General features: G+C 42.4%; 1 protein-coding gene across 3 annotated transcripts in view; it reads left to right on the top strand.

Moving 5' to 3' along the window:
- LOC121569810 (rho GTPase-activating protein 12) overlaps nt 1-12,768 on the top strand; it is a 101,536-nt gene extending 88,768 nt beyond the window's left edge. For all 3 annotated transcript variants that reach the window (XM_041881022.2, XM_041881023.2, XM_041881021.2), the window contains 6 exons: nt 3,726-3,845; nt 4,001-4,099; nt 4,271-4,348; nt 4,452-4,586; nt 8,449-8,554; nt 10,567-12,768. In XM_041881022.2, coding sequence (XP_041736956.2) covers nt 3,726-3,845; nt 4,001-4,099; nt 4,271-4,348; nt 4,452-4,586; nt 8,449-8,554; nt 10,567-10,741 — 713 coding nt within the window. In that variant the 3' untranslated portion in view covers nt 10,742-12,768. The remainder of the gene's footprint in view (nt 1-3,725; nt 3,846-4,000; nt 4,100-4,270; nt 4,349-4,451; nt 4,587-8,448; nt 8,555-10,566) is intronic.
- Nucleotides 12,769-23,633: the final 10,865 nt, after the last annotated feature.

Below are 23,633 nucleotides of genomic sequence, written 5' to 3'. Positions count from 1 at the left end.
CAACTCTCTTGCTTCCCTGTAGGGAGGACGCCAGCTGTGACACGTCCTTCCCAACCAGTCACCACCAGCCTTCTAGTTAGCTACCCTGTGCCTGGTTAAGAAACACAAGCTGCTGATCAAAATTAAAAACAATAGCAGCATTGAGTTTAATAGTAAAACAGTCTAGCTATGTTTTTCTCTCCCTTGAGTAGGCTCTAGAAAAGTAGACTGTCTTTGAATTTGTAGTCTCACTCAACCCTCCCACTTTTCCCACTTCATTTCATATACAGGTTCTGTAGCCAACGAAGCCAAGTATCCCTCTTTTCCTCAGAGAAAACTGCTTGATTCTAGCCCTTAGGCTATCATTCCAAAGACATGACCCATGGCGTTAAGGTTTTTTCTTTCTATTGTGCATTGCCATATTTTACATTCATAAAGCAATATCACAGGCCGTTCTAAAACTAGGCTACTTGCGGACCTGACCGTTAACCATTGTTTAGGCTACACCTTGTTCAGTCATGTTACCTCATCAGCTAGCTATAGCTAACAACCTGGGGTGCGTTCAGCAGGCTCCAATGTTTTGGAATGTTCAGAAAGAAGTAGGCTATGTAGAACAAACATGCCTCTCTGATATGTTGAATAAGGAATAACGTTGGCTCTGTTCATGGAATTTCTATCTGCAATGCTCGAGAATGTTTTTTAACTGAATGTGGCCCTGGTAACATTACCAGTAGCCTATATGCAAACATTTGGTGGCACAGAAAGAAAGGAAAAGTGTATTGCCTAAATTCCTCTTGCCACTATGCTATATCTGGGTAAATAACTTTATTTTGAGTTAATGTGGACCCAGTGAATCAGACTTGAGCACTTGGACCAGGACTCGAGCACTGGGACGCAGATTTCAGCCATATGGACTCGTGACTCGATTCGTGACTTGAGCGCTGATGACTCTGACTTGGACTCGAGCACAGGGGACTAAAGGTTTAGTGACTCAACTACATCACTGGACGAAACAGTCATTAGCCCCCCGTTCTACTTTTGGACATCAATGTGGCTGCGGCATCTGTGGAACGTTGATAACAATGGCAATGATGCGACCAAGTGATGGAGGTGCAACCCATACTACTTTACCAATACTTTGCGGCACCATCTGGTCTCTCTCTCTCTCTCTCTCTCTCTCTCTCTCTCTCTCTCTCTCTCTCTCTCTCTCTCTCTCTTTCTCTCTTTCTCTTTCTCTTTCTCTTTCTCTTTCTCTTTCTCTCTCTCTCTCTCTCTCTCTCTCTCTCTCTCTCTCTCTCTCTCTCTCTCTCTCTCTCTCTCTCTCTCTCTCTCTTGCTCTCTCTCTCTCTGATTGTGTGTGTGTCTGTTTGTTTTGAATGTAATGTGCAATATCTATGTAGGCTGAATTAGGAATTTGCATGGACAAATAATTCTTATATATGTTTGTCATATTTCTGCTGTTGGGAAGAGAATAGAAACATATGTTGGTAGGACCAGGCTATGTATGTTTGTGCACATGGAGGTCAGTGATTTATGTTTACTATAGGTTAATGAGGCAATACAAATGTGATGTGACTAAAATGAAAGGGCATTTAGTTTATTAAAACTATTTTTTTGACAATAACTAGACTAAATCATTATTCAAATGACAAAAATGTGACTACGACTTAATGATACAGTGCCTTGCAAAAGTATTCATCCCCCTTGGCATTTTTCCTATTTTGTTGCATTACAACCTGTAGTTTAAATTGATTTTTATTTGGATTTCATGCAATGAACATACACAAAATAGTGAAATGAAAAAAAGTGAAATGAAAAAAATTACTTGTTTCAAAAAATTCAAAAAAATAAGTAACGGAAAAGTGGTGCGTGCATATGCCAGGCTCTGTCGTAGCCGGCCGTGACCGGGAGACCCATGGGGCGGCGCGCAATTGGCCCAGCGTCGTCCAGGGTAGGGGAGGGAATGGCCGGCAGGGATGTAGCTCAGTTGATAGAGCATGGCGTTTGCAACGCCAGGTTTGTGGGTTCGATTCCCACAGGGGGTATGAAAAAAATTATAATAATGTAAGTCGCTCTGGATAAGAGCGTCTGCTAAATGACGTAAATGTAAATGTAAAGGTAATGTATTCACCCCCTTTGCTATGAAGCCCCTAAATAAGATCTGGTGCAACCAATTACCTTCAGAAGTCACATAATTAGTTAAATGAAGTCCTCCTGTGTGCAATCTAAGTGTCACATGATCTGTCACATGATCTCAGTATATATACACCTGTTCTGAAAGGATCCAGAGTCTGCAACACCACTAAGCAAGGGGCACCACCAAGCAAGCGGCACCATGAAGACCAAGGAGCTCTCCAAACAGGTCAGGGACAAAGTTGTGGAGAAGTACAGATCAGGATTGGGTTATAAAAAAAATATACAAAACTTTGAACATCCCACGGAGCACCATTAAATCTATTATAATTTTTTTTTAAAGAATATGGCACCACAACAAACCTGCCAAGAGAGGACCGCCCACCAAAACTGACAGACCAGGCAAGGAGGGCATTAATCAGAGAGGCAACAAAGAGACCAAAGATAACCCTGAAGGAGCTGCAAAGCTCCACAGCGGAGATTGGAGTATCTGTCCATAGGACCACTTTAAGCCGTACACTCCACAGAGCTGGGCTTTATGGAAGAATGGCCAAAAAAAATCCATTGCTTAAAGAAAAAAATAAGCAAACACGTTTGGTGTTCGCCAAAAGGCATGTGGGAGACTCCCCAAACATATGGAAGAAGGTACTCTGGTCAGATGAGACTAAAATTGAGCTTTTTGGCCATCAAGGAAAACGCGATGTCTGGCGCAAACCCAACACCTCTTAACACCCCGAGAACACCATCCTGCTGTGGGGATGTTTTTCGTCGGCAGGAACTGGGAAACTGGTCAGAATTGAAGGAATGATGGATGGCGCTGAATACAGGGAAATTCTTGAGGGAAACCTGTTTCAGTCTTCCAGAGATTTGAGACTGGGACGGAGGTTCACCTTCCAGCAGGACAATGACTCTAAGCATACTGCTAAAGCAACACTCGAGTGATTTAAGGGGAAACATTTAAATGTATTGGAATGGCCTAGTCAAAGCCCAGACCTCAATCCAATTGAGAATCTGTGGTATGACTTAAAGATTGCTGTACACCAGCAGAACCCATCCAACTTGAAGGAACTGGAGCAGTTTTGCCTTGCAGAATGGGCAAAAATCCCAGTGACTAGATGTGCCAAGCTTATAGAGACATACCCCAAGAGACTTGCAGCTGTAATTGCTGCAAAAGATGGCTCTACAAAGTATTGACTTTGGGGGGGGAGGGGGGGTTAATAGTTATGCACGCTCAAGTTTTCTGTTTTTTGTCTTATTTCTTGTTTGTTTCACCCCGAAAAATATTTTGCATCTTCAAATTGGTAGGCATGTTGTGTAAATCAAATGATACAAACCCCCCAAAAATCAATTTTAATTAGAGGTTGTAAGGCAACAAAATAGGAAAAATGCCAAGGGGAGTGAAAACTTTCGCAAGCCACTGTATTTTAGTCAAAATGACAAAGTCTAGACTAAATCCGAATGAACACTGGCGCGCTTGTGTGTGTGCGGGTGCGTGTGTGTGAGAATGTTTGCGTGTGTGTGTGTGTTTGTGCGAGTGTCAGTGATCTAAAAATGTTTTGTCACCAAATGCCCTCTTAGTACCTGTTTAGTCATTTTCTTCCATATGGTTTCAGCAATGAAGACGTCTGTGAGTATGGACTCCTCGGACCAGAAGAAGACCAGAGTGAAGCTGAAGAAGTTCCTGACCCGCCGACCCACCTACCAGGCCATCAGAGACAAAGGCTACATTAAAGGTATAGATGGCGTCACTGCCAGCCCAAATATAACCAAAGAAAACCAGATAGCAGGACCCTTAGTTCCTATAAAGGTATATTGACATTTGACATGCCCGTCTCTCTCTTTTTTTGTGATTGAAAACATCCTTCTTTTGCTTTGTGTTGCGTCAAAGACCAGGTGTTTGGCTGCAGCCTGGGCAGCCTGTGTCAGAGGGAGAACACCTCGGTGCCCACTTTTGTCACCATGTGCATCGACCATGTGGAAAACACAGGTATGACCTGTCTCTGTTCCCTCTTTCTGCCTTTAAAACATTTGCCATTTTGTGTCCATTATGTGTACTGAATGAGTTATAATGCTGTCTCTGTATCTTTCTCTCTCCCCCTCTCCTCTATGTCTCTGTCCTCTTGTCTTTGTGTCTCTGACCCTCTCCTCTCTTCTGCAGGTCTGAGTATAGATGGGATATACAGAGTGAGTGGGAACCTAGCCGTGATACAGAAGCTGCGCTTTGCTGTCAATCACGGTAGGGCCCAAATCGTTTTTGTTTTCTTTTGGTAGCAATGGAATAGTCCATGGAACCAATGGAATAGTACTAAAAGTGCAAACCTTGTTTGTGTGTGTTCCAGATGAGAAGGTAGAGCTGGATGACAGTAAGTGGGAAGACATCCACGTGACTACAGGAGCCCTGAAGATGTTATTCAGAGAGCTGCCTGAACCACTTTTCACCTACGACTCCTTCAACGACTTTATCAACGCCATCAGTGAGTAGTAACACACTTGACCACACTGTTACAGACTTCACTGTGCTGTATTACAAACTTACCTCGACTAACCGCTGCCCCCGCACATTGACTCTGTGCCGGTACCCCCTGTATATAGCCTCGCTATTGTTATTTCACTACTGTTATTTTACTGCTCCTCTGTAATTATTTGTTACATTTTTTTTTTTTTTTAGGTGTTCTTTCTTAAAACTGCATTGTTGGTTAAGGGCTTGTAAGTAAGCATTTCACTGTAAGGTCTACACCTGTTGTATTCAGCACATGTGACAAATACGATTTGATTTGACAACACATGTACCATAAAGATCCTATTAAATTACGAATTCCTATTCTAATTTCTAATTCTATGACGTATACATTATATGCCTGTCTACTGAGCCACTATTTATAATGGTTAAATTAAGGATTGATGGTTTGCCTAAAGACAATGCCCATTAAGACATAATTGACTTCATATGCTGAATTTACCACTTGGTTTGGGTGATTCCAACTGTGTTCTGTTTTAAATGTGTCCACAAGATGGCACCCTTATCATTTGAATTCACACAAATCAATCAGGATTAAGGATTAGGGATGCAAAACTACCGGTAATTTACCAAAATTACCAGAATCTTCTGTAATTTTGGTAATTAACAGGTAATTTATGGCAATCTATGTTAACTTTGGTAATTTATACGTGAATAATGTTTAATAAATGTATTCATATACTGTACCAGTCAAAGGTTTGTACACACATACTCATTCAAGGGTTTTTCTTTACATTGTAGAATAATAGTGAAGACATCAAAACTATGAAATAACACATATGGAATCATGTAGTAACCAAAGAGTGTGAAACAAATAAAAATATATTTTAGCTTTTAGATTCTTCAAAGTAGCCACCCTTTGCCTTGATGACAGCTTTGCACACTCTTGGCATTCTCTCAACCAGCTTCATGAGGAATGCTTTTCCAACAGTCTTGAAGGAGTTCCCACATACAGTGGGGGAAAAAAGTATTTAGTCAGCCACCAATTGTGCAAGTTCTCCCACTTAAAAAGATGAGAGAGGCCTGTAATTTTCATCATAGGTACACGTCAACTATGACAGACAAATTAAGATTTTTTTTCCAGAAAATCACATTGTAGGATTTTTAATGAATTTATTTGCAAATTATGGTGGAAAATAAGTATTTGGTCACCTACAAACAAGCAAGATTTCTGGCTCTCACAGACCTGTAACTTCTTCTTTAAGAGGCTCCTCTGTCCTCCACTCGTTACCTGTATTAATGGCACCTGTTTGAACTTGTTATCAGTATAAAAGACACCTGTCCACAACCTCAAACAGTCACACTCCAAACTCCACTATGGCCAAGACCAAAGAGCTGTCAAAGGACACCAGAAACAAAATTGTAGACCTGCACCAGGCTGGGAAGACTGAATCTGCAATAGGTAAGCATCTTGGTTTGAAGAAATCAACTGTGGGAGCAATTATTAGGAAATGGAAGACATACAAGACCACTGATAATCTCCCTCGATCTGGGGCTCCATGCAAGATCTCACCCCGTGGAGTCAAAATGATCACAAGAACGGTGAGCAAAAATCCCAGAACCACACGGGGGGACCTAGTGAATGACCTGCAGAGAGCTGGGACCAAAGTAACAAAGCCTACCATCAGTAACACACTACGCCGCCAGGGACTCAAAATCCTGCAGTGCCAGACGTGTCCCCCTGCTTAAGCCAGTACATGTCCAGGCCCGTCTGAAGTTTGCTAGAGTGCATTTGGATGATCCAGAAGAGGATTGGGAGAATGTCATATGGTCAGATGAAACCAAAATAGAACTTTTTTGGTAAAAACTCAACTCGTCGTGTTTGGAGGACAAAGAATGCTGAGTTGCATCCAAAGAACACCATACCTACTGTGAAGCATGGGGGTGGAAACATCATGCTTTGGGGCTGTTTTTCTGTAAAGGGACCAGGACGACTGATCCGTGTAAAGGAAAGAATGAATGGGGCCATATATCGTGAGATTTTGAGTGAAAACCTCCTTCCATCAGCAAGGGCATTGAAGATGAAACGTGGCTGGGTCTTTCAGCATGACAATGATCCCAAACACACCGCCCGGGCAACGAAGGAGTGGCTTCGTAAGAAGCATTTCAAGGTCCTGGAGTGGCCTAGCCAGTCTCCAGATCTCAACCCCATAGAAAATCTTTGGAGGGAGTTGAAAGTCTGTGTTGCCCAGCGACTGCCCTAAAACATCACTGCTCTAGAGGAGATCTGCATGGAGGAATGGGCCAAAATACCAGCAACAGTGTGTGAAAACATTGTGAAGACTTACAGAAAACGTTTGACCTGTGTCATTGCCAACAAAGGGTATATAACAAAGTATTGAGAAACTTTTGCTATTGACTAAATACTTATTTTCCACCATAGTTTGCAAATAAATTCATTAAAAATCCTACAATGTGATTTTCTGGATTTTTTTTTCTCATTTTGTCTGTCATAGTTGACGTGTACCTATGATGAAAATTACAGGCCTCTCTCATCTTTTTTAAGTGGGAGAACTTGCACAATTGGTGGCTGACTAAATACGTTTTTCCCCCACTGTATGCTGAGCACTTGTTGGCTGCTTTTCCTTCCTTCACTGTGTTTTGGGTCATTGTCCTGTTGAAAAACAAATTATAGTCCCACTAAGCGCAAACCAGATGGGATGGCGTATCGCTGCAGAATGCAGTGGTAGCCATGCTGGTTAAGTGTGCCTTGAATTCTTCTTCTTATTGGTGTCCTTTAGTAGTGGTTTCTTTGCAGCAGTTCGACCATGAAGGCCTGATTCACGCATTCTCCTCTGAACAGTTGATGTTGAGATGTGTCTGTTACTTGAACTCTGTGAAGCATTTATTTGGGCTGCAATCTGAGGTGCAGTTAACTCTAATGAACTTATCCTCTGCAGCAGAGGTAACCCTGGGTCTTCCTTTCCTGTGGCGGTCCTCATGAGAGCCAGTTTCATCATAGCGCTTTATGGTTTTTGCAACTGCAATTTTCCGTATTGACTGACCTGCATGTCTTAAAGTAATGATGGACTGTCATTTCTCTTTGCTTATTTGAGCTGTTCTTGCCATGATATGGACTTGGTCTTTTAGGGCTATCTTCTGTTCTACAATGTAGAAAATAGTAAAAATAAAGAAAAACCATGGAATGAGTAGGTGTGTCCAAACTTTTGACTGGTACTGTACAGTATAATATTCATTTTTTTATATCTTTGTATATATTGTCCATGAGTGTCTATTGGATAGGCCATATGGTTAAAGAGAAAATAGCCTAATTAATGAAAAAAACAATGGCATTATTTTTAATTAACTCTGCAACTCTTCCAACTATTGACTTTTGTTTTGTGCAGATGCCACTAGTTTGGCTCCGAAACATTTACAACAAAGACATATTGACATTGTAAAATAAATAAATAAAGGCTATTTCATGCTGAAACCCTCATATTAAGCACCAAAGGTATTCACTAAGTTGATGGTTTATATTTAGGATCATGTTTTACAGCTTTGTCATTCAATTTTTTATTTGAAAATCATCTTATTTGATTATTTTATATATTTTACATGTGATAAGGCCTCAAAGTGGGCCAGAGATAATTACAGACGCCTGTGATAATCTGAAGTACCCAAAAGGGACACTAGATGTCTTGTGATAAATTACATAAAATCCTTGAATGTTACCAAAATGCTGGTCGTTTACTGGTAAACTTAGAAAGTTTCCAGTAATATACCCTCCCTTTGCAACCCTAATCCGGATCATGTAAATGCTGTGTTTTTCCGTTTGCAATGAAACTAATGGTTTTACATTTTTCCCTCTGTTCCAGAATTCTCAGACTACAAGCAGCGAGTGAATTTGATAAAAGACTTAATCAAGCAGTTGCCAAAACCGAATCACGACACAATGCAATGCCTCTTCAAGCATCTCAGAAGGTAAGCAAAAAGCATCCTACATTTCTGCTAAGCTAAAGTCAATACTCTCTGATGGATGACAAGACCCAGCTCATAATTCATTGTGCTAGTCTGTTTAATAGTAGCCTGGGAAGCCGCTAGCGGACTTTATGGATCTCCACTATCGTCTGGGCTTGATGCTTGATGTGCACCCCGGCGACCGGTTCGTACATAAAGAATTCTCCATTCAGGCTTCGATTTCCTCCTTAACTGTAGCTCAGTTGGTAGAGCATGGCGCTTGCAACGCCAGGGTTGTGGGTTCGTTTCCCACGGGGGGCCAGTATGAAAATGTATGCACTCACTAACTGTAAGTCGCTCTGGATAAGAACGTCTGCTAAATTACTAAAATGTAAATGTAAAAAGAAGGAGGTGAGAAGGAAGGAGAAAGAAAAAAACGGGGGAAATATATATATATATATTTTTTTTTTTTGAGGACAAAAATAAACGTTATTTTGTACATTCTGCACACATTTTACATACATGGCAGTTTATTTTATTTATTTTTACCATTGTTACAGAGCAAGAATAAGGTAATTTGATATTTTGATATACATTACATCTTGATAGATAGTACTTATACATTACACATCGTGTTTTCAGTCATAACTATTATAGAACATTAGCTTTTAAGCCCACCTCTCAGCTACTCTCAGTCCATCCCACCTGTCTCTGTAAAATGCTGTCTTATGATTTCCATGAGCCATATATTTTTCAACTATGCTGAGATGTTTCACTTAAATTCTGAACCTGTCTAATCGCCTAGTATCTACAGAAAGTTAAAGATAAATATTTTGACTAAAAATATTATCATATTGTTGGTTGATTGATTGACTATGGCTTTCCAAATCTCCCAACAGTGCTATTTGTAGGGTTCATTTAGATAAATGTTGTGATTTTTCAGCCATTCCTGAACCTGTGACCAGAAACAAACTACATGGCAGCAATACCAAAATAAGTGATCTAGTGATTCTGTCTCTTTGTAGCAAAATATGCAGAGCTGAGATAGTTGTATACCCCATATACATAACATTCTGTTTGTGAATAATAAAAACTCAAAGTTTGGAATCAAGCGTTGTTTTTGCGTATCAGTTTATAAACCATGCGCCACGGAATCGGCACATCGAAAATCTCTTCCCAACTATTTTGCGACCTGTATGGCGCCGCAGTCAACATTTTGGTCCTCAAGTAAAACTGATATATATATTTCTTTCTCAGCCCGTTAGAGCTCGGGGCTATATCATACAGTATGTTCAGAATGACATTTGCCTAAGCACTATTTGCATTTATATGGCCCTGTGTTTGCCGTAATGCAATACCTTTAGATCTGGTGTTTCTTCTAGGAAATGTATTGTGTGACATTTTGTCTATATGGATGTGTATCCCAAATGACACCCTATGCCCTACATAGTGCACTACTTATCACTAGGGCTCTGGTCAAAAGTAGTGCACTATATAGGGAACAGGGTGCCATTTGGGATGCAGACTATGTATATGAGACAAGGGGATTTAATTGGGTTTTCCAATGAATAATGTTATTGTGTGGAGCAGCGTTTCTGTATGCAAGGATGTTGATTCCCATTTAAAAGCAGCGATATTACCTGACGTTGTTTAATATCGTATTTTGCATCTGATGTTTTTCAAATACTAGCAGTAGCTTACTTAATAAATGTTTTACACGTTTTGTCTCCAGCGTGTACCTGAACTCTTTGTTGACCAACCAACATCTGTAATGTGTTTTCTAAATGATATGCCTATCTCACCATAACGGACTGACCATAGGGGAGTTCGGGAAAATGCCAGATGGGCTTGTCCATCTTTAGCCCAGTGGGCCTGTCTAAATTGGGGGTTTTGTGCAGAATGATCATTATTTGGTTAATAATGGGGGCCTCAAGGAAAAAATGTGCCTTTGTGTTAGAAATGCCGAGCCGATTTCTGCTCGCAGTCCGTCCCTGTATCCCACTCTTTCCTCCTCTCTCCTTCCTGTCTCTCTCCAGGGTGATAGACCACGGAGAGGCCAACCGTATGACGACGCAGAGTGTAGCGATCGTCTTCGGCCCTACCCTGCTCAGACCTGAGACCGAGACGGGAAACATCGCTGTTCACATGGTCTATCAGAACCAGATTGTTGAGCTCATCTTACTGGAGTACGAGAACATATTTGGCAGGTAGAAAAGGAACATCTAAGGACGACATCTGAGGTAAACTCCTGTGGAAGAGGAAGGGGATGGTCTGGTAACTGGTCGGACTCACCCAATACCGCTTATTTTTGTGACTGAAACATTGTTGCTGTGGACCAAGCAATTTAAAGAAAGAAAAACAAAAATGTAATTATTGTTCATTTGATAATAAGATGAATAAAGGAAACTTGTGAACGACTTTGCACTTAACATTTTGAGAGAGCTGAGTATGATGTAAATAAATACAGATTTCATTCACTTTGGTTGCCATTCCTGCTGTGAGTAGCAGGGAGGTTCAATTGCTTCAGGGGGAGGGTCTTGATTGGTTGATTGATTTGTTGGTTGGTTGGTGAGCTGGCTGGATCTAGGACCGTATCGTCATCGCCTTGATGACGGACGGAGTGCAGTGTGAATTGCGTGGATGGATTGCCCTCCGTGTGTGATGTGATCCAGTGGATTTGAGTATTCAGGGTATAACTGTGATCTACACTGGATTCCTATGGCCAGTATTAAGTACATACTACATACAACAAGAGCTTGGTGAATAAGACTTCCATTGTTTTGGACTGGAGTGGAACAGAAGGAGAGGATTGTGGGATACACTGGCGTTAAAGAAACCGCTGGAGTGACTTCTGGCTTTCTCTGATGACATCACAACACAGGAAGCACAGCTCAATCCAGATCATTCAAACAACAACAACTAACTACCCACTAAATGACTGACTGGCTGGGTGGTCTGATCTCCCTCTGTCAAGTCAATGGAAGCCCATATCCTACTACCATGTGGTAGAATATAGACCATTCTTGGTCGTCTGTATAAGGACTACTCTCATTGCTTTGTGTTGGAATATTAAGCTGAACCTCTGAACTGGATATTCTCAGTGTTGTGGAACGTTGACTGTTGACTTGACCTCAATTTTGTGATGTACAGTATAAAGCCTCAGTGGTATGGATACAGAATCAGTATTAAATATGGGGGCTCTCTGAGGGGACCCCAAAATGATGTACGGGGTCTCTCGGAGGGGACCCCTGGATCAACTGGATGGGACATAGTCATGTGTATTAACTATATTTCCCCTACTTAATAATTCACCACGATCGGATCTGGGAACTATATAATGCACTACTTTTGACCAGAGTCTTTGACCAGTCAAAAGTAATGCGTTATAAAGGGGCGTTATAAGGTGCAATTTTGGACACGAACAGGTCACCCTCCCTGTCCTTCCTCCCTCGCTAGAACTGGAGCCCCGCCCCTTCTTCTTCCAGATCTACCCTTTGACCCTAGTGAAATCATCAACAGTGGTCAGTCAGTATGTCACATGACTGGTATTGGGAAGCATCAAAACAAACCTGTGTTTGGGGGATAATACAGTAAATGAACTGCTATATCTGAAGACTGTGGCTGTGTCCTAAATGGCATCCTATTTCCTATGTAGTGCACTAATTTTGACCAGGGCCCTATGATCTTCCCTAATGTGTACAGATACAGAACAGATATGTGTTATTGTCTAGTCTAACGTGCTTGGTATGGTAGGCCTCTGCTAGTGAAAGGCCTTCATTATAAGTGGACATGTAAAAGTGTTGGCTTTTCAGTGAAAGTGTTTGCTTCCTTTCTTACCTCGTGTCCTGGAGTTACTGGAAAAAGAGATGGAGATGCCAGGGAATTGCAGTCAGTCTTATCATGACTATTTCAGATGAATACTGGTTACGTCCCAAATCACACCCTATTCCCTATTTAGCTCACTGCATAGGGAGCAAAAAGAGTAATTGCAAAAAGAGTAATTGTTCAAATTTCCTTATTGAAGTATGTATGTTTTGATGGTGAGTGGTTGGTTCAATGAGTGAAATATCACTATATGATTTTGTAAATTGTCGACAAAATACATATTGATTGTTACAAAAGAGGAAATGGTTTTGAAAGTGTATCTTGATTTTGACGCATGGTCAACTGCACATTTTGAATGTACTTTTCATACTAACTGCTGTTTGTGACATTGTTATGTCTAATAAAAAACGAAAACAAAATGGGACGGACTTAAACTTTTTCACTTTCTGTTGACACAAAGAGTAGACCTTTCCACTCACAGCCCTTGTCATTACATATACGGGTTGAAAATAGCAGATTTAGTCATTGATAAGCGCCTAAATTGGAATGCAATTGCTGTACGGTAACCTGCTATACATGACGTCAGAGCTCAGGTTCTCCGCTTCACAGTGCTGTATGGGTTTTGACTGACAGCCGTTATAAACTTGAGCACCTTGTGCGACAAGAAGATGCCCCCATCCATCTCTCCCGCTAATTGGGCTACTTTTGCACATTTGTTGTTGTCTGAGTGAGGGAAATGCTGTAAATGGAGAGGAGTCTATGCGTTCTGAAAGATGAGACATTGAGGATTATAATAAATACCGCTTTGATGTCATACAAGCACACCACACACCCGTGAGTCCAAATATGCACTTCACATTTCCATATTTGAAACTCCTCTCATTTACAGTATCAACGTTTATGATCACAATTTGATCTACAGTTACAAGGATGACATGCGTTATACTCTGGGACAGGGTTGTCCTGAACAGAATGAGCCTATGTTTGTCGTCTTGTGAAGAAAATTAGCTCCGGTACACGCACTTGAATGCACTCATGACTCCATTGTATGCACACCAAAATTACAATCTGTTTGTCTGAAGTGCCTTTTGAAAGCCTAACAATGTAAGATTGTATTTTATAACTTAGCTAGCCATGTTGGCAATAGAATAAGCTTTCAAATGATGCCCACATTTTTTATTTATCTTTATTTAACCAGGTAAGCCAGTTGAGAACAAGTTCTCATTTACAACTGAGACCTGGCCAAGATAAAGCAAAGCAGTGCGATAAAAACAACAACACAGAGTTACATATGGGGTAAAACAAAACATAAAGTCAAAAATACCACGGAAAATATATATACAGTGTGTGCAAATGTAGCAAGTTATGGAGGTAAGTCAATAAATAGGCCATAGTGCAAAATAATTACAATTAGTATTAACACTGGAATGATAGATGTGCAAGAGATGATGTGCAAATAGAGATACTGGGGTGCAAATTAGCAAAATAAATAACAATATGGGGATGAGGTAGTTGGGCGGGCTAATTTCCGATGGGCTGTGTACAGGTGCAGTGATCGGTAAGCTGCTCTGACAACTGATGCTTAAAGTTAATGAGGGAGATAAGAGTCTCCAGCTTCAGAGATTTTTGCAGTTCGTTCCAGTCATTGGCAGCAGAGAACTGGAAGGAATGGCGGCCAAAGGAGGTGTTGGCTTTGGGGATGACCAGTGAGATATACCTGCTGGAGCGCATACTACGGGTGGGTGTTGCTATGGTGACCAATGAGCTAAGATAAGGCGGGGATTTGGCTAGCAGTGTTTTATAGATGGCCTGGAGCCAGTGGGTTTGGCGACGAATATGTAGTGAGGACCAGCCAACAAGAGCGGACAGGTCACAATGGTGGGTAGTATATGAGGCTTTGGTGACAAAACGGATGGCACTGTGATAGACTACATCCAATTTGCTGAGTAGAGTGTTGGAGGCTATTTTGTAAATGATATCGCCGAAGTCAAGGATCGGTAGGATAGTCAGTTTTACGAGGGTATGTTTGGCAGCAGGAGTGAAGGAGGCTTTGTTGCGAAATAGGAAGCTGATTCTAGATTTAACTTTGGATTGGAGATGCTTAATGTGAGTCTGGAAGGAGAGTTTACAGTCTAACCAGACACATAGGTATTTGTAGTTGTCCACATACTCTAGGTCAGACCCGTCGAGAGTAGTGATTCTAGTCGGGTGGGCGGGTGCCAGCAGCGTTCGATTGAAGAGCATGCATTTAGTTTTCTTGTGTTTAAGAGCAGTTGGAGGCTTCGGAAGGAGTGTTGTATGGCATTGAAGCTCGTTTGGAGGTTTGTTAACACAGTGTCCAATGAAGGGCCAGATGTATACAAAATGGTGTCGTCTGCGTAGAGGTGGATCTGAGAATCACCTGCAGCAAGAGCGACATCATTGATATACACAGAGAAAAGAGTCGGCCCAAGAATTGAACCCTGTGGCACCCCCATAGAGACTGCCATAGGTCCAGACAACAGGCCCTCCGATTTGACACATTGAACTCTATCTGAGAAGTAGTTGGTGAACCAGGCGAGGCAGTCATTTGAGAAACCAAGGCTATTTAGTCTGCCAATAAGAATGCGGTGGTTGACAGAGTGGAAACCTTGGCCAGGTCGATGAAGACGGCATGCACAATACTGTCTATTATTGATCGCAGTTATAATATCGTTTAGGACCTTGAGCGTGGCTGAGGTGCACCCATGACCAGCTCGGAAACCGGATTGCATAGCGGAGAAGGTACGGTGTGATTTGAAATGGTCGGTGATCTGTTTGTTAACTTGGCTTTCAGAAACTTTCGAAAGGCAGGGCAGGATGGATATAGGTCTATAACAGTTTGGATCTAGAGTGTCACCCCCTTTGAAGAGGGGGATGACCGCAGCAGCTTTCCAATCTCTGGGGATCTCAGACGTTACGAAAGAGAGGTTGAACAGGCTAGTAATAGGGGTTGCGACAATTTCGGCTGCTAATTTTAGAAAGAAAGGGTCCAGATTGTCTAGCCCAGATGATTTGTAGGGGTCCAGATTTTGCAGCTCTTTCAGAACATCAGCTGTCTGAATTTGTGTGAAGGAGAAGCGGGGGGGGGGGCATGGGCAAGTTGCAGCGGAGGGTGCAGAGCTGGTGGCCGGGGTAGTGGTAGCCAGGTGGAAAGCATTGCCAGCCGTAGCAAAATGCTTGTTGAAATTATCGATTATTGTAGATCGGTGGTGATAGTGTTTCCTAGCCTCAGTGCAGTGGGCAGCTGGGAGGAGCTGCTCTTATTCTCCATGGACTTTATAGTGTCCCAAAACTTTTTGGAGTCAGTGCTACAGGATGCAAATTTCTGTTTGAAAAAGCTAGCCTTTCCTAACTGCTAGTGTATGTTGGTTCCTAACTTCCCTGAAAAGTTGCATATCGCGGGGGTTATTCGATGCTAATGCAGTACGCCACAGGATGTTTTTGTGCTGGTCAAGGGCAGTCAAGTCTGAGGAGAACCAGGGGCTATATCTGTTCTTGTTCTGCATTTTTTGAATGGGGCATGCTTATTTAAGATTGAGAGGAAAGCACTTTTAAAGAACAACCAGGCATCCTCTACTGACGGAATGAGATCGATATCCATCCAGGATACCTGGGCCAGGTCAATTAGGAAGGCCTGCTCGCTAAAGTGTTTTAAGGAGCGTTTGACAGTGATGAGGGGTGGTCGTTTTACCGCGGACCCGTTACGGACGCAGGCAATAAGGCAGTGATCGCTCAGATCCTGGTTGAAGACAGCGGAGGTGTATTTAGAGGGTAAGTTAGTCAGGATGATATCTATAAGGGTGCCCATGTTTACGGATTTAGGGTTGTACCTGGTAGGTTCCTTGATAATTTGTGTGAGATTGAGGGCATCTAGTATGAATTGTAGGATGGCTGGGGTGTTAAGCATATCCCAGTTTAGGTCACCAAGCAGTACGAACTCTGAGGATAGATGGGGGGTAATCAATTCACATATGGTGTCCAGGGCACAGCTGGGGGCTGAGGGGGGTCTGTAGCAAGCGGCAACAGTGAGAGACTTATTTCTGGAAAGGTGGATTTTTAGAAGTAGGAGCACATGATCCACATTGCGATATAAAATGGAGCGTTTTTTGATTGTGTAAACAACAACTGTAATTGTGTGATGGTGGGGACGTAGGGCTGTGTTCCAAATAGAAAACGATGTGTGTTTGCTTCAGATCTTCAATGGCAAAGCTAGTATAGCTCAGAAAAGTCATAAAAGTATAAGGAACTGTGCACAGTTTGGAGAGGTGTGTGGACACTTGGAGACACCAGTTACACCTCTCACTTAAACCCTTGTAGTCGTTTTTTCTCATCTTGCACCTAAACCAACATTTCAATGAATATTAATATGTTACTGAATGTATCCAGAGTATTTTCAGATTTCGTTATTGACAAAAACTATGAAAAGTACAGCAAATGTAAAATACACATAAAATCAACAGTGTAATATTTGGATTCAGTCTTGTGTCAGGTGAACTGGTGTGTCTTCACCTTTGGTCTGATCATTACCCCATAATCTCCAAAGTGTTCTCTTTCAATTGCTACCATGGTCATGCATATGCTTTTATAGTTATTCTGTTAGAAACATTTCCGTGTCACAGGTTGTGTCCCAAATGGCACCCTATTCCCTATGTAGTTCACTACATAGGTAATAGGTTGCCATTTGGCATGCAGACATAGGTAGCCTAGCGGTTAAGAGTGTTAGGCCAGTAACCGAAAGGTTGCTGGTTCGAATCCCTGAGCCGGCAAGGTAGTTAAGTAACCGAAAGGTTGCTGGTTCGAATCTCTGAGCCGGCAAGTTAGTTATTTTGGTTGAATGCATTCAGTTGTGCAACTGACTAGTTATCCCTTTCCATGCAGGCTAAATATTACTTCAGGCGAATTAGCTCTGTTCATTCCACTGGTGTATGGAAAACATAACATAGATTATGGGAGTAGAACAATAACTTAAAGGTATTATCATTAAACGAGCTGCATTCTGGCATGTCAATGATTGTCTGGCAGGAAATGTAACAGTTCACAGAGGTGTATATAGGACAGCAGGCTGCCCTAAAATGGAAATAATATATTTTCTTTACTCTGCTTCTCCCTCCCTCTTTCTTCCTCAACCATCTCTGTCTATCCATCTCCTCCATTTTATTTGTCTTTCCCAGCTCCACAGTCTATCTTTATGTGCCCCATCAATGTGTCAGTGTGGCTGCCAGTTGCTGATCTTTTGAGAAGATCATGTGAGAAGTCGCTAGAAGCGTGAGAGGAATGGGAGGCAGAGGGCTCGTAGAGAGGACGATAACTGGGTTGGGACTGTATTGGGTGTGTTCCTACTACAGTAGCCCAGGTCTGGATGATAATGCTATTTTAATAAAGACCTACCAATGCTCTGTCATAGGCCTACCAGGAACTGCACTGCTTGCCTGCTGGGGGTAAATAAATTGATATCTGGAGAGCTTCTATTATCTGTCAGGGGTGCTGATACAGTCTGCCTTGTATTTATTGCCTACTTAATGGACTTGATTGTATTACTGAAGGGAGAGAGCGAACAAAATCTAATGTCACAAGCCCCACTATGGTACTTTCAGCATTCTGCAATTACCTTATGTAAATCCGTGCCTGGAATGGTTCTGCTGCCTGCTATTTAAAATGCATTGAATTTCCATGGAAAATGATCCACTACTGCCGCTTGAACCTCGTTAATAACGGTGACAAGCCGGATGACATTTGGAATACTTACACGCTTACTTAGCATTGCTGTGCTTGCAAACACTTCCTACGATACCCCGCTTTGCTACTTCTCTCTCCTGCTGCCGCACTCTTTGACAGCACATTTACAAAAAGGATAGCTTTGAATGAGGTACTCCGGCAAATGAGTTATTTCTTCAAGTGAATGGGTTTTCCTGCAAAAGACATTAGACTAGTAAGTGCTCACTCAATCTTTGATCATGCGGAGAGCCTGAAGTGGAGTGCACTGGCTCTTGCAAATATCACGGAAATAGGTTTAAATTCCACCTTCTATTAGCTCATAGACTATAAGCTCATTGCAGACTGCACTAGCAGACTGCATAGTCAGATTGGAATGGCATTGAATTACTGTATGAACTAAATCACTGTGTGGTGACCACTGAAGCTGGATCATGCACATCCAGCACCCAAACGTTACTACTGTAGACAGATAAATGTTTGTGAGTTCCAAGTACCTTAAGTATTTAATGGATCTTGGCCCAGGATTCATTTGAAAGGTAATTCTGATGCACAATACTTCACACACAATGACTCACACCTCTAATTTCTCTACCCTGAGCATGGTGCCTCTATGTCAGCCAGAATAGTGTTGATCACTCCTGTTCTGTACCTATGCAGTGAGAGTGAGCTGGTGAACAGGTAAGAAGACCCTGTCTGCCATGTAGGAACCGTCAGTAATGTCATTAGAGTCCAACAGAAGGTTAATGCTATGATTCACCCATCCGTCTTTTTCTCTCGCTCTTTTCGCTCTCTTTCTTTCTCTCTTTCTTTCTTTTGTCCCCCCCCCCCCCTCTCGCTCTCTCTCTCTCTCTCACTCTCTTTCTCTTTCTTTATTCTCTGTCTCTCTGACTTCCTCTCTCTATCCAAGCACCAGGCAGGGCTAATGTTACAGAGATGGATGCATGGAGGCCAGTGGCATATCGCTCCTCGTAACTGTCAACATAACCTGCTCAGCTGGGGGGAAATACAGCAGTAGTAAGTCCTACCAGCCCTCTGTTTTGCTGTTATATATTGGTCTGTTAAAGCAGTTAACTTGTCAAATAAAATGTCCTCTGCTTCGGTTTGCAAATGGTGATTGTATGCTCTTGTCAAACAAATGTCATGGAATTTGGACGGTTGACATGCATGAAGCATGCCATTTGTCATTCCAGAAATTCTTAATTTTTAAAGTAAGTATAAATCAAACACAATTATTCCTTATTGAAAAAAGTTAGGGAACAGGAGGTATGAAACCAATCTGTTTCTGAGCACAGAAATACATTCATTGCTAATTAATGCCTATCAATCATGTCTGAAAAATCCAACATATTTAATAACTGAGGAAATGTGGGTGAAAATGCAGTAGGTAGAAGCCCACACTACACTACACTACACTGTTATAGGGGTTACTGACTGACTCCAGCAACCCAGAAAAGCCTCTCCCAACCCCCCTGCTCCTGTCCTGACACTAACAGCCTACCTGCATAAAGAACACACTAAAGCACACTGAAGTGACATCAATGATTCATGGTTCATAATATACTTTTTCACATTACCTGCTCCGAGCCACACACCCCATCCCCAACAGGCCCTGTGAGAGAAAGAGACCAGGGGCTGTTCTAGCATCACACAGGACCTGATAGAAAAACACCAGCAGCATATGGTGCACTTCACTTCAACCACCCTGGGTCTCCCCAGGCCTCTTTGGGTTTGCAACCCAAATGGCACCCTATTCCTTATATAGTGCACTACTTTTGACCGGGCCCCATAGGGCTCTGGTCAAAAGTAGTGCACTGTGTAGGGAATAGGGTGCCATTTGGGACACATCCCGGGACTGTAACCTAACTCACTGTGGTCTGCTAGTCATGAACTATAGAAATGAGCTAATTGTTTTCTCATTTGGAAATTCAGAGGGCCAGGGCCCTTTATTCTCCCCCAGTTTTTAACAGCCTCTGTGCTGTGGTTTGGTTTCAAATGGGCACATGATTCAATAGGATCTACCGGTACCTCATTCTGACACGTTTTCCAAATCAGAGGTGGTCCCGCTTTTATCAAAACAGAGCAGGGGCCAAGTTTAAAAGCAGACCTGAGACAGATCATAAATTAACAGGTATGTAGGCAAGAGGAGGAGGGAGTCCAACTAAAATGGACATCAAAGAGAAGGAGGTTCTGATCACAGGAAGTGGACTAGAAACACACACACAGGCGCACACACACATACACACACACTGTCACACTAAGCCCAGGGCCATGACGAACAGAGAGACATTCTGGCTTCTCAGAGTAGCAGACAGCCAAGCAGAGCAGACACACACGCAGCAGACAGACCCAGACAGGACAGGAGGTCCAGGGGACAACCTCACACTGTTTCACATTCCTCAATGGCACGCACATCACCTCACCCTGCCAGCACCCACAAACACACATACACACCCTATTCCATGTCCTATTTCATGTCCTGAACAAGGACATAGAAGATATATATCTAGCTGTTTTTTCTATTAATTGGCAGGACAGAACGGCAACGTCGGGGTAATCTCGGGTAATACCTCATGATACCTCATGATAAGCTGTCCTATTTTCCAAGAGAGTTTTTAAGCTATATCTTTCATAGCTGTCTTTTTACCACCACAAACCAATGCTGGCACTAAGACCGCACTAATAAAGCTGTATAGGGCCATAAGTAAACAAGAAAATGCTCACCTAGAGGCGACGCTCCTAGAGACCGGTGATTTTAAAGCAGGAAAACTGAAATACGTCTTACCTCATTTCTACCAGCATGTCACCTGTGCAATTAGAGGCGGAAAAAAACTCTAGATCACCTTTACTCCACACACAGAACCATACAAAGCTCTCCCTCCATTTGGCAAATCTGACCATAGTTCTATCCTTCTGATTCCTGCTTACAAGCAAAAACTCAAACAGGAAGTACCAGTGCTCAATACGGAAGTGGTCCGATGAAGCGGAAGCTAAGCTACAGGACTGTTTCGCTAGCACAGACTGGAATATGTTCCTGGATTCATCCGATGGCATTGAGGAGTTTACCACATCTGTCATCGGCTTCATTAATAAGTGCATTGATGACGACGTCCACACAGTGACCGTACGCACATATCCCAACTAGAAGCCATGGATTACAGGAAACAACTGAGCTAAAGGCTAGAGCTGCCACTTTCAAGGAGTGGGACACTATTCCGGAAGCTTATAAGAAATACTGCTACGCCCTCCGACGAACCAACAAACAGGCAAAGCATCAATACAGGACTAAGATCGAATCCTACTACACTGGCTCTGGCTCTGACCCTCGTCGTATGTAGCAGGGAAATCCAGCCGTGAGCTGCCTAGTGACGCGAGCCTATCAGACGAGCTAAATGCCTTCTATGCTCGCTTCGAGGCTAGCAACACCGAACCTTGCATGAGAGCACCAGCTGTTCTGGACAACTGTGTGATCACGCTCTCCGTAGCCGATGTGAGTAACCCCTTTAAACAGGTTAACATTTACAAGGCCGCAGGGCAGATTACCAGGAAGTGTACTCAGAGCATGACATTTTCACTGACATTTTCAACCCCTGACCCAGTCTGTAATACCTACACGTTTCAAGCAGGTCCTGTGCCAAGGAACACCAAGGTAACCTTTCTAAATGACAATCGCCCCGTAGCACTCACATCTGTAGCCATGAAATGCTTTGAAAGGCTCACATCAACACCATCATCCCAGACACCGTGGACCCACTCCAATTTGCATACCGCCCCAACAGATCCACAGACGACGCAATCTCTATTGCACTCCACACTGCCCTTTCCCACCTGGACAAAAGGAACACCTACTTGAGAATGCTTTTCATTGACTACAGTTCAGCGTTCAACACCATAGTGCCCTCCAAGCTCATCACTAAGCTAAAGACCATGGGAATGAACACCTCCCTCTGCAACTGGATCCTGGACTTCCTGACGGGCCACACCCAGGTGGTGAGGGTAGGCAACAACACATCCGCCACGCTGACCCTCAACATGACAGTAGTAGGCCTGATCACCGACGACGATGAGACAGCCTATAGGGAGGAGGTCAGAGACCTGGCAGTGTGATGTCATCAAGGCAAAGGGTGGCTACTTTGAAGAATCTCAAATATAAAATATATTTTGATTTGTTTAACACTTTTTTGGTTACTACATGATTCCATGTGTGTTATTTTATAGTTTTGATGTCTTCACTATTATTCTACAATGTAAAAAAATATACAAATAAAGAAAAACCCTTGAATGAGTAGGTGTGTCCAGACTGTTGTTGATTGTTGTTTTATTGTGTTACTATTTCCTTTTTTATTTCTAGCAAATGTTTCTTACTTTTTAACTCTGCATTGTTGGGAAAGGGCTCGTAAGTAATAATTTCACAGTAAAGTCTACACCTGTTGTATTCGGCGCATGTGACAAAAACAATTACATTTGATATCCCATAGGGATCTGTTCAAAAGTAGTGCACTATATAGGGAATATGTTGCCATTTGGGATGAACCCTGAGTCTCCCTCCCCACACCCACAACTACAACCATGCATACATAACATAACATATACAACCACTCATCTCCCACTCACCCCAATACTATTACAACTTCCTTTTAACGTGATTTATCACCTAAATATGAACAAGCAAGGTATGGATCTGCTATTGGAATCTGTTTGTAAATGTTCTATAATCAATGCCCTCCATATATGTTCTTCCTATTTTCCCCCTCATTTTAAAGAGGGATGGTAGGCAAACAACCCCATCACATGAAACAGGATTCAACAACATTTCACATTTTCTTTTGACAAAAACCATGTCACTTGCAATTAGGTATGCCTGAGGAACATTAGAGAACAGAGCAAAACCCATCTGAGGTTAGAAGTAGGTAGCATGTTAGCACAGATGTGATCTGACAATTACTGAGGGAGAACATGGTGTTCTGATTAATTTGGGAGACGGAGGAGATAGCTGTTTTACAACCTCTCATTAACGTTGGCTACAATATACAGTATGTTAGCTAATACATACACACACAGACACACAGACACACACACATACACACATGCAAGCGCACACACACACACTAGCAAAACCTGTTAGCTAACAGCGCATGAATTCCCCTGATGTAGTCAGTTGCTCTGGTGAGTTAGATACTAATTAGGCCATCTTGAGGAGCGTTTTGAACACGCTGTTTAAGAGAAACCTGTATAATAATTAATTGTGTGTGTGTGTGTGTGTGTGTGTGTGTGTGTGTGTGTGTGTGTGTGTGTGTGTGTGTGTGTGTTAGCTAGCCAGGAACCTCAAACAAACCCCAAACAAACCTGAGTAGATCAACTATTTAGTAATAATTCAATACTTCAACCACTACACCTGGCACTGTACTTCAATCTATCCTGACCTCTGTGCCCCTCCTTGATTCAGACTCAAGCCAATATTGATTCCAGCAAATGCAGAAGCACTCTCTCTCAATTCCCTCGGCTGACATCCTGCCATCCTCTCTCTTCCTCTCGCACTCTCTCT

The sequence above is a fragment of the Coregonus clupeaformis genome, chromosome 7 (assembly GCF_020615455.1).
Source record: "Coregonus clupeaformis isolate EN_2021a chromosome 7, ASM2061545v1, whole genome shotgun sequence".
NCBI classification, from domain to species: Eukaryota; Metazoa; Chordata; class Actinopteri; order Salmoniformes; family Salmonidae; genus Coregonus; species Coregonus clupeaformis.
Note: the sequence above shows the minus strand (reverse complement) of the source record. Positions and strands in the feature narration are given on the sequence as shown.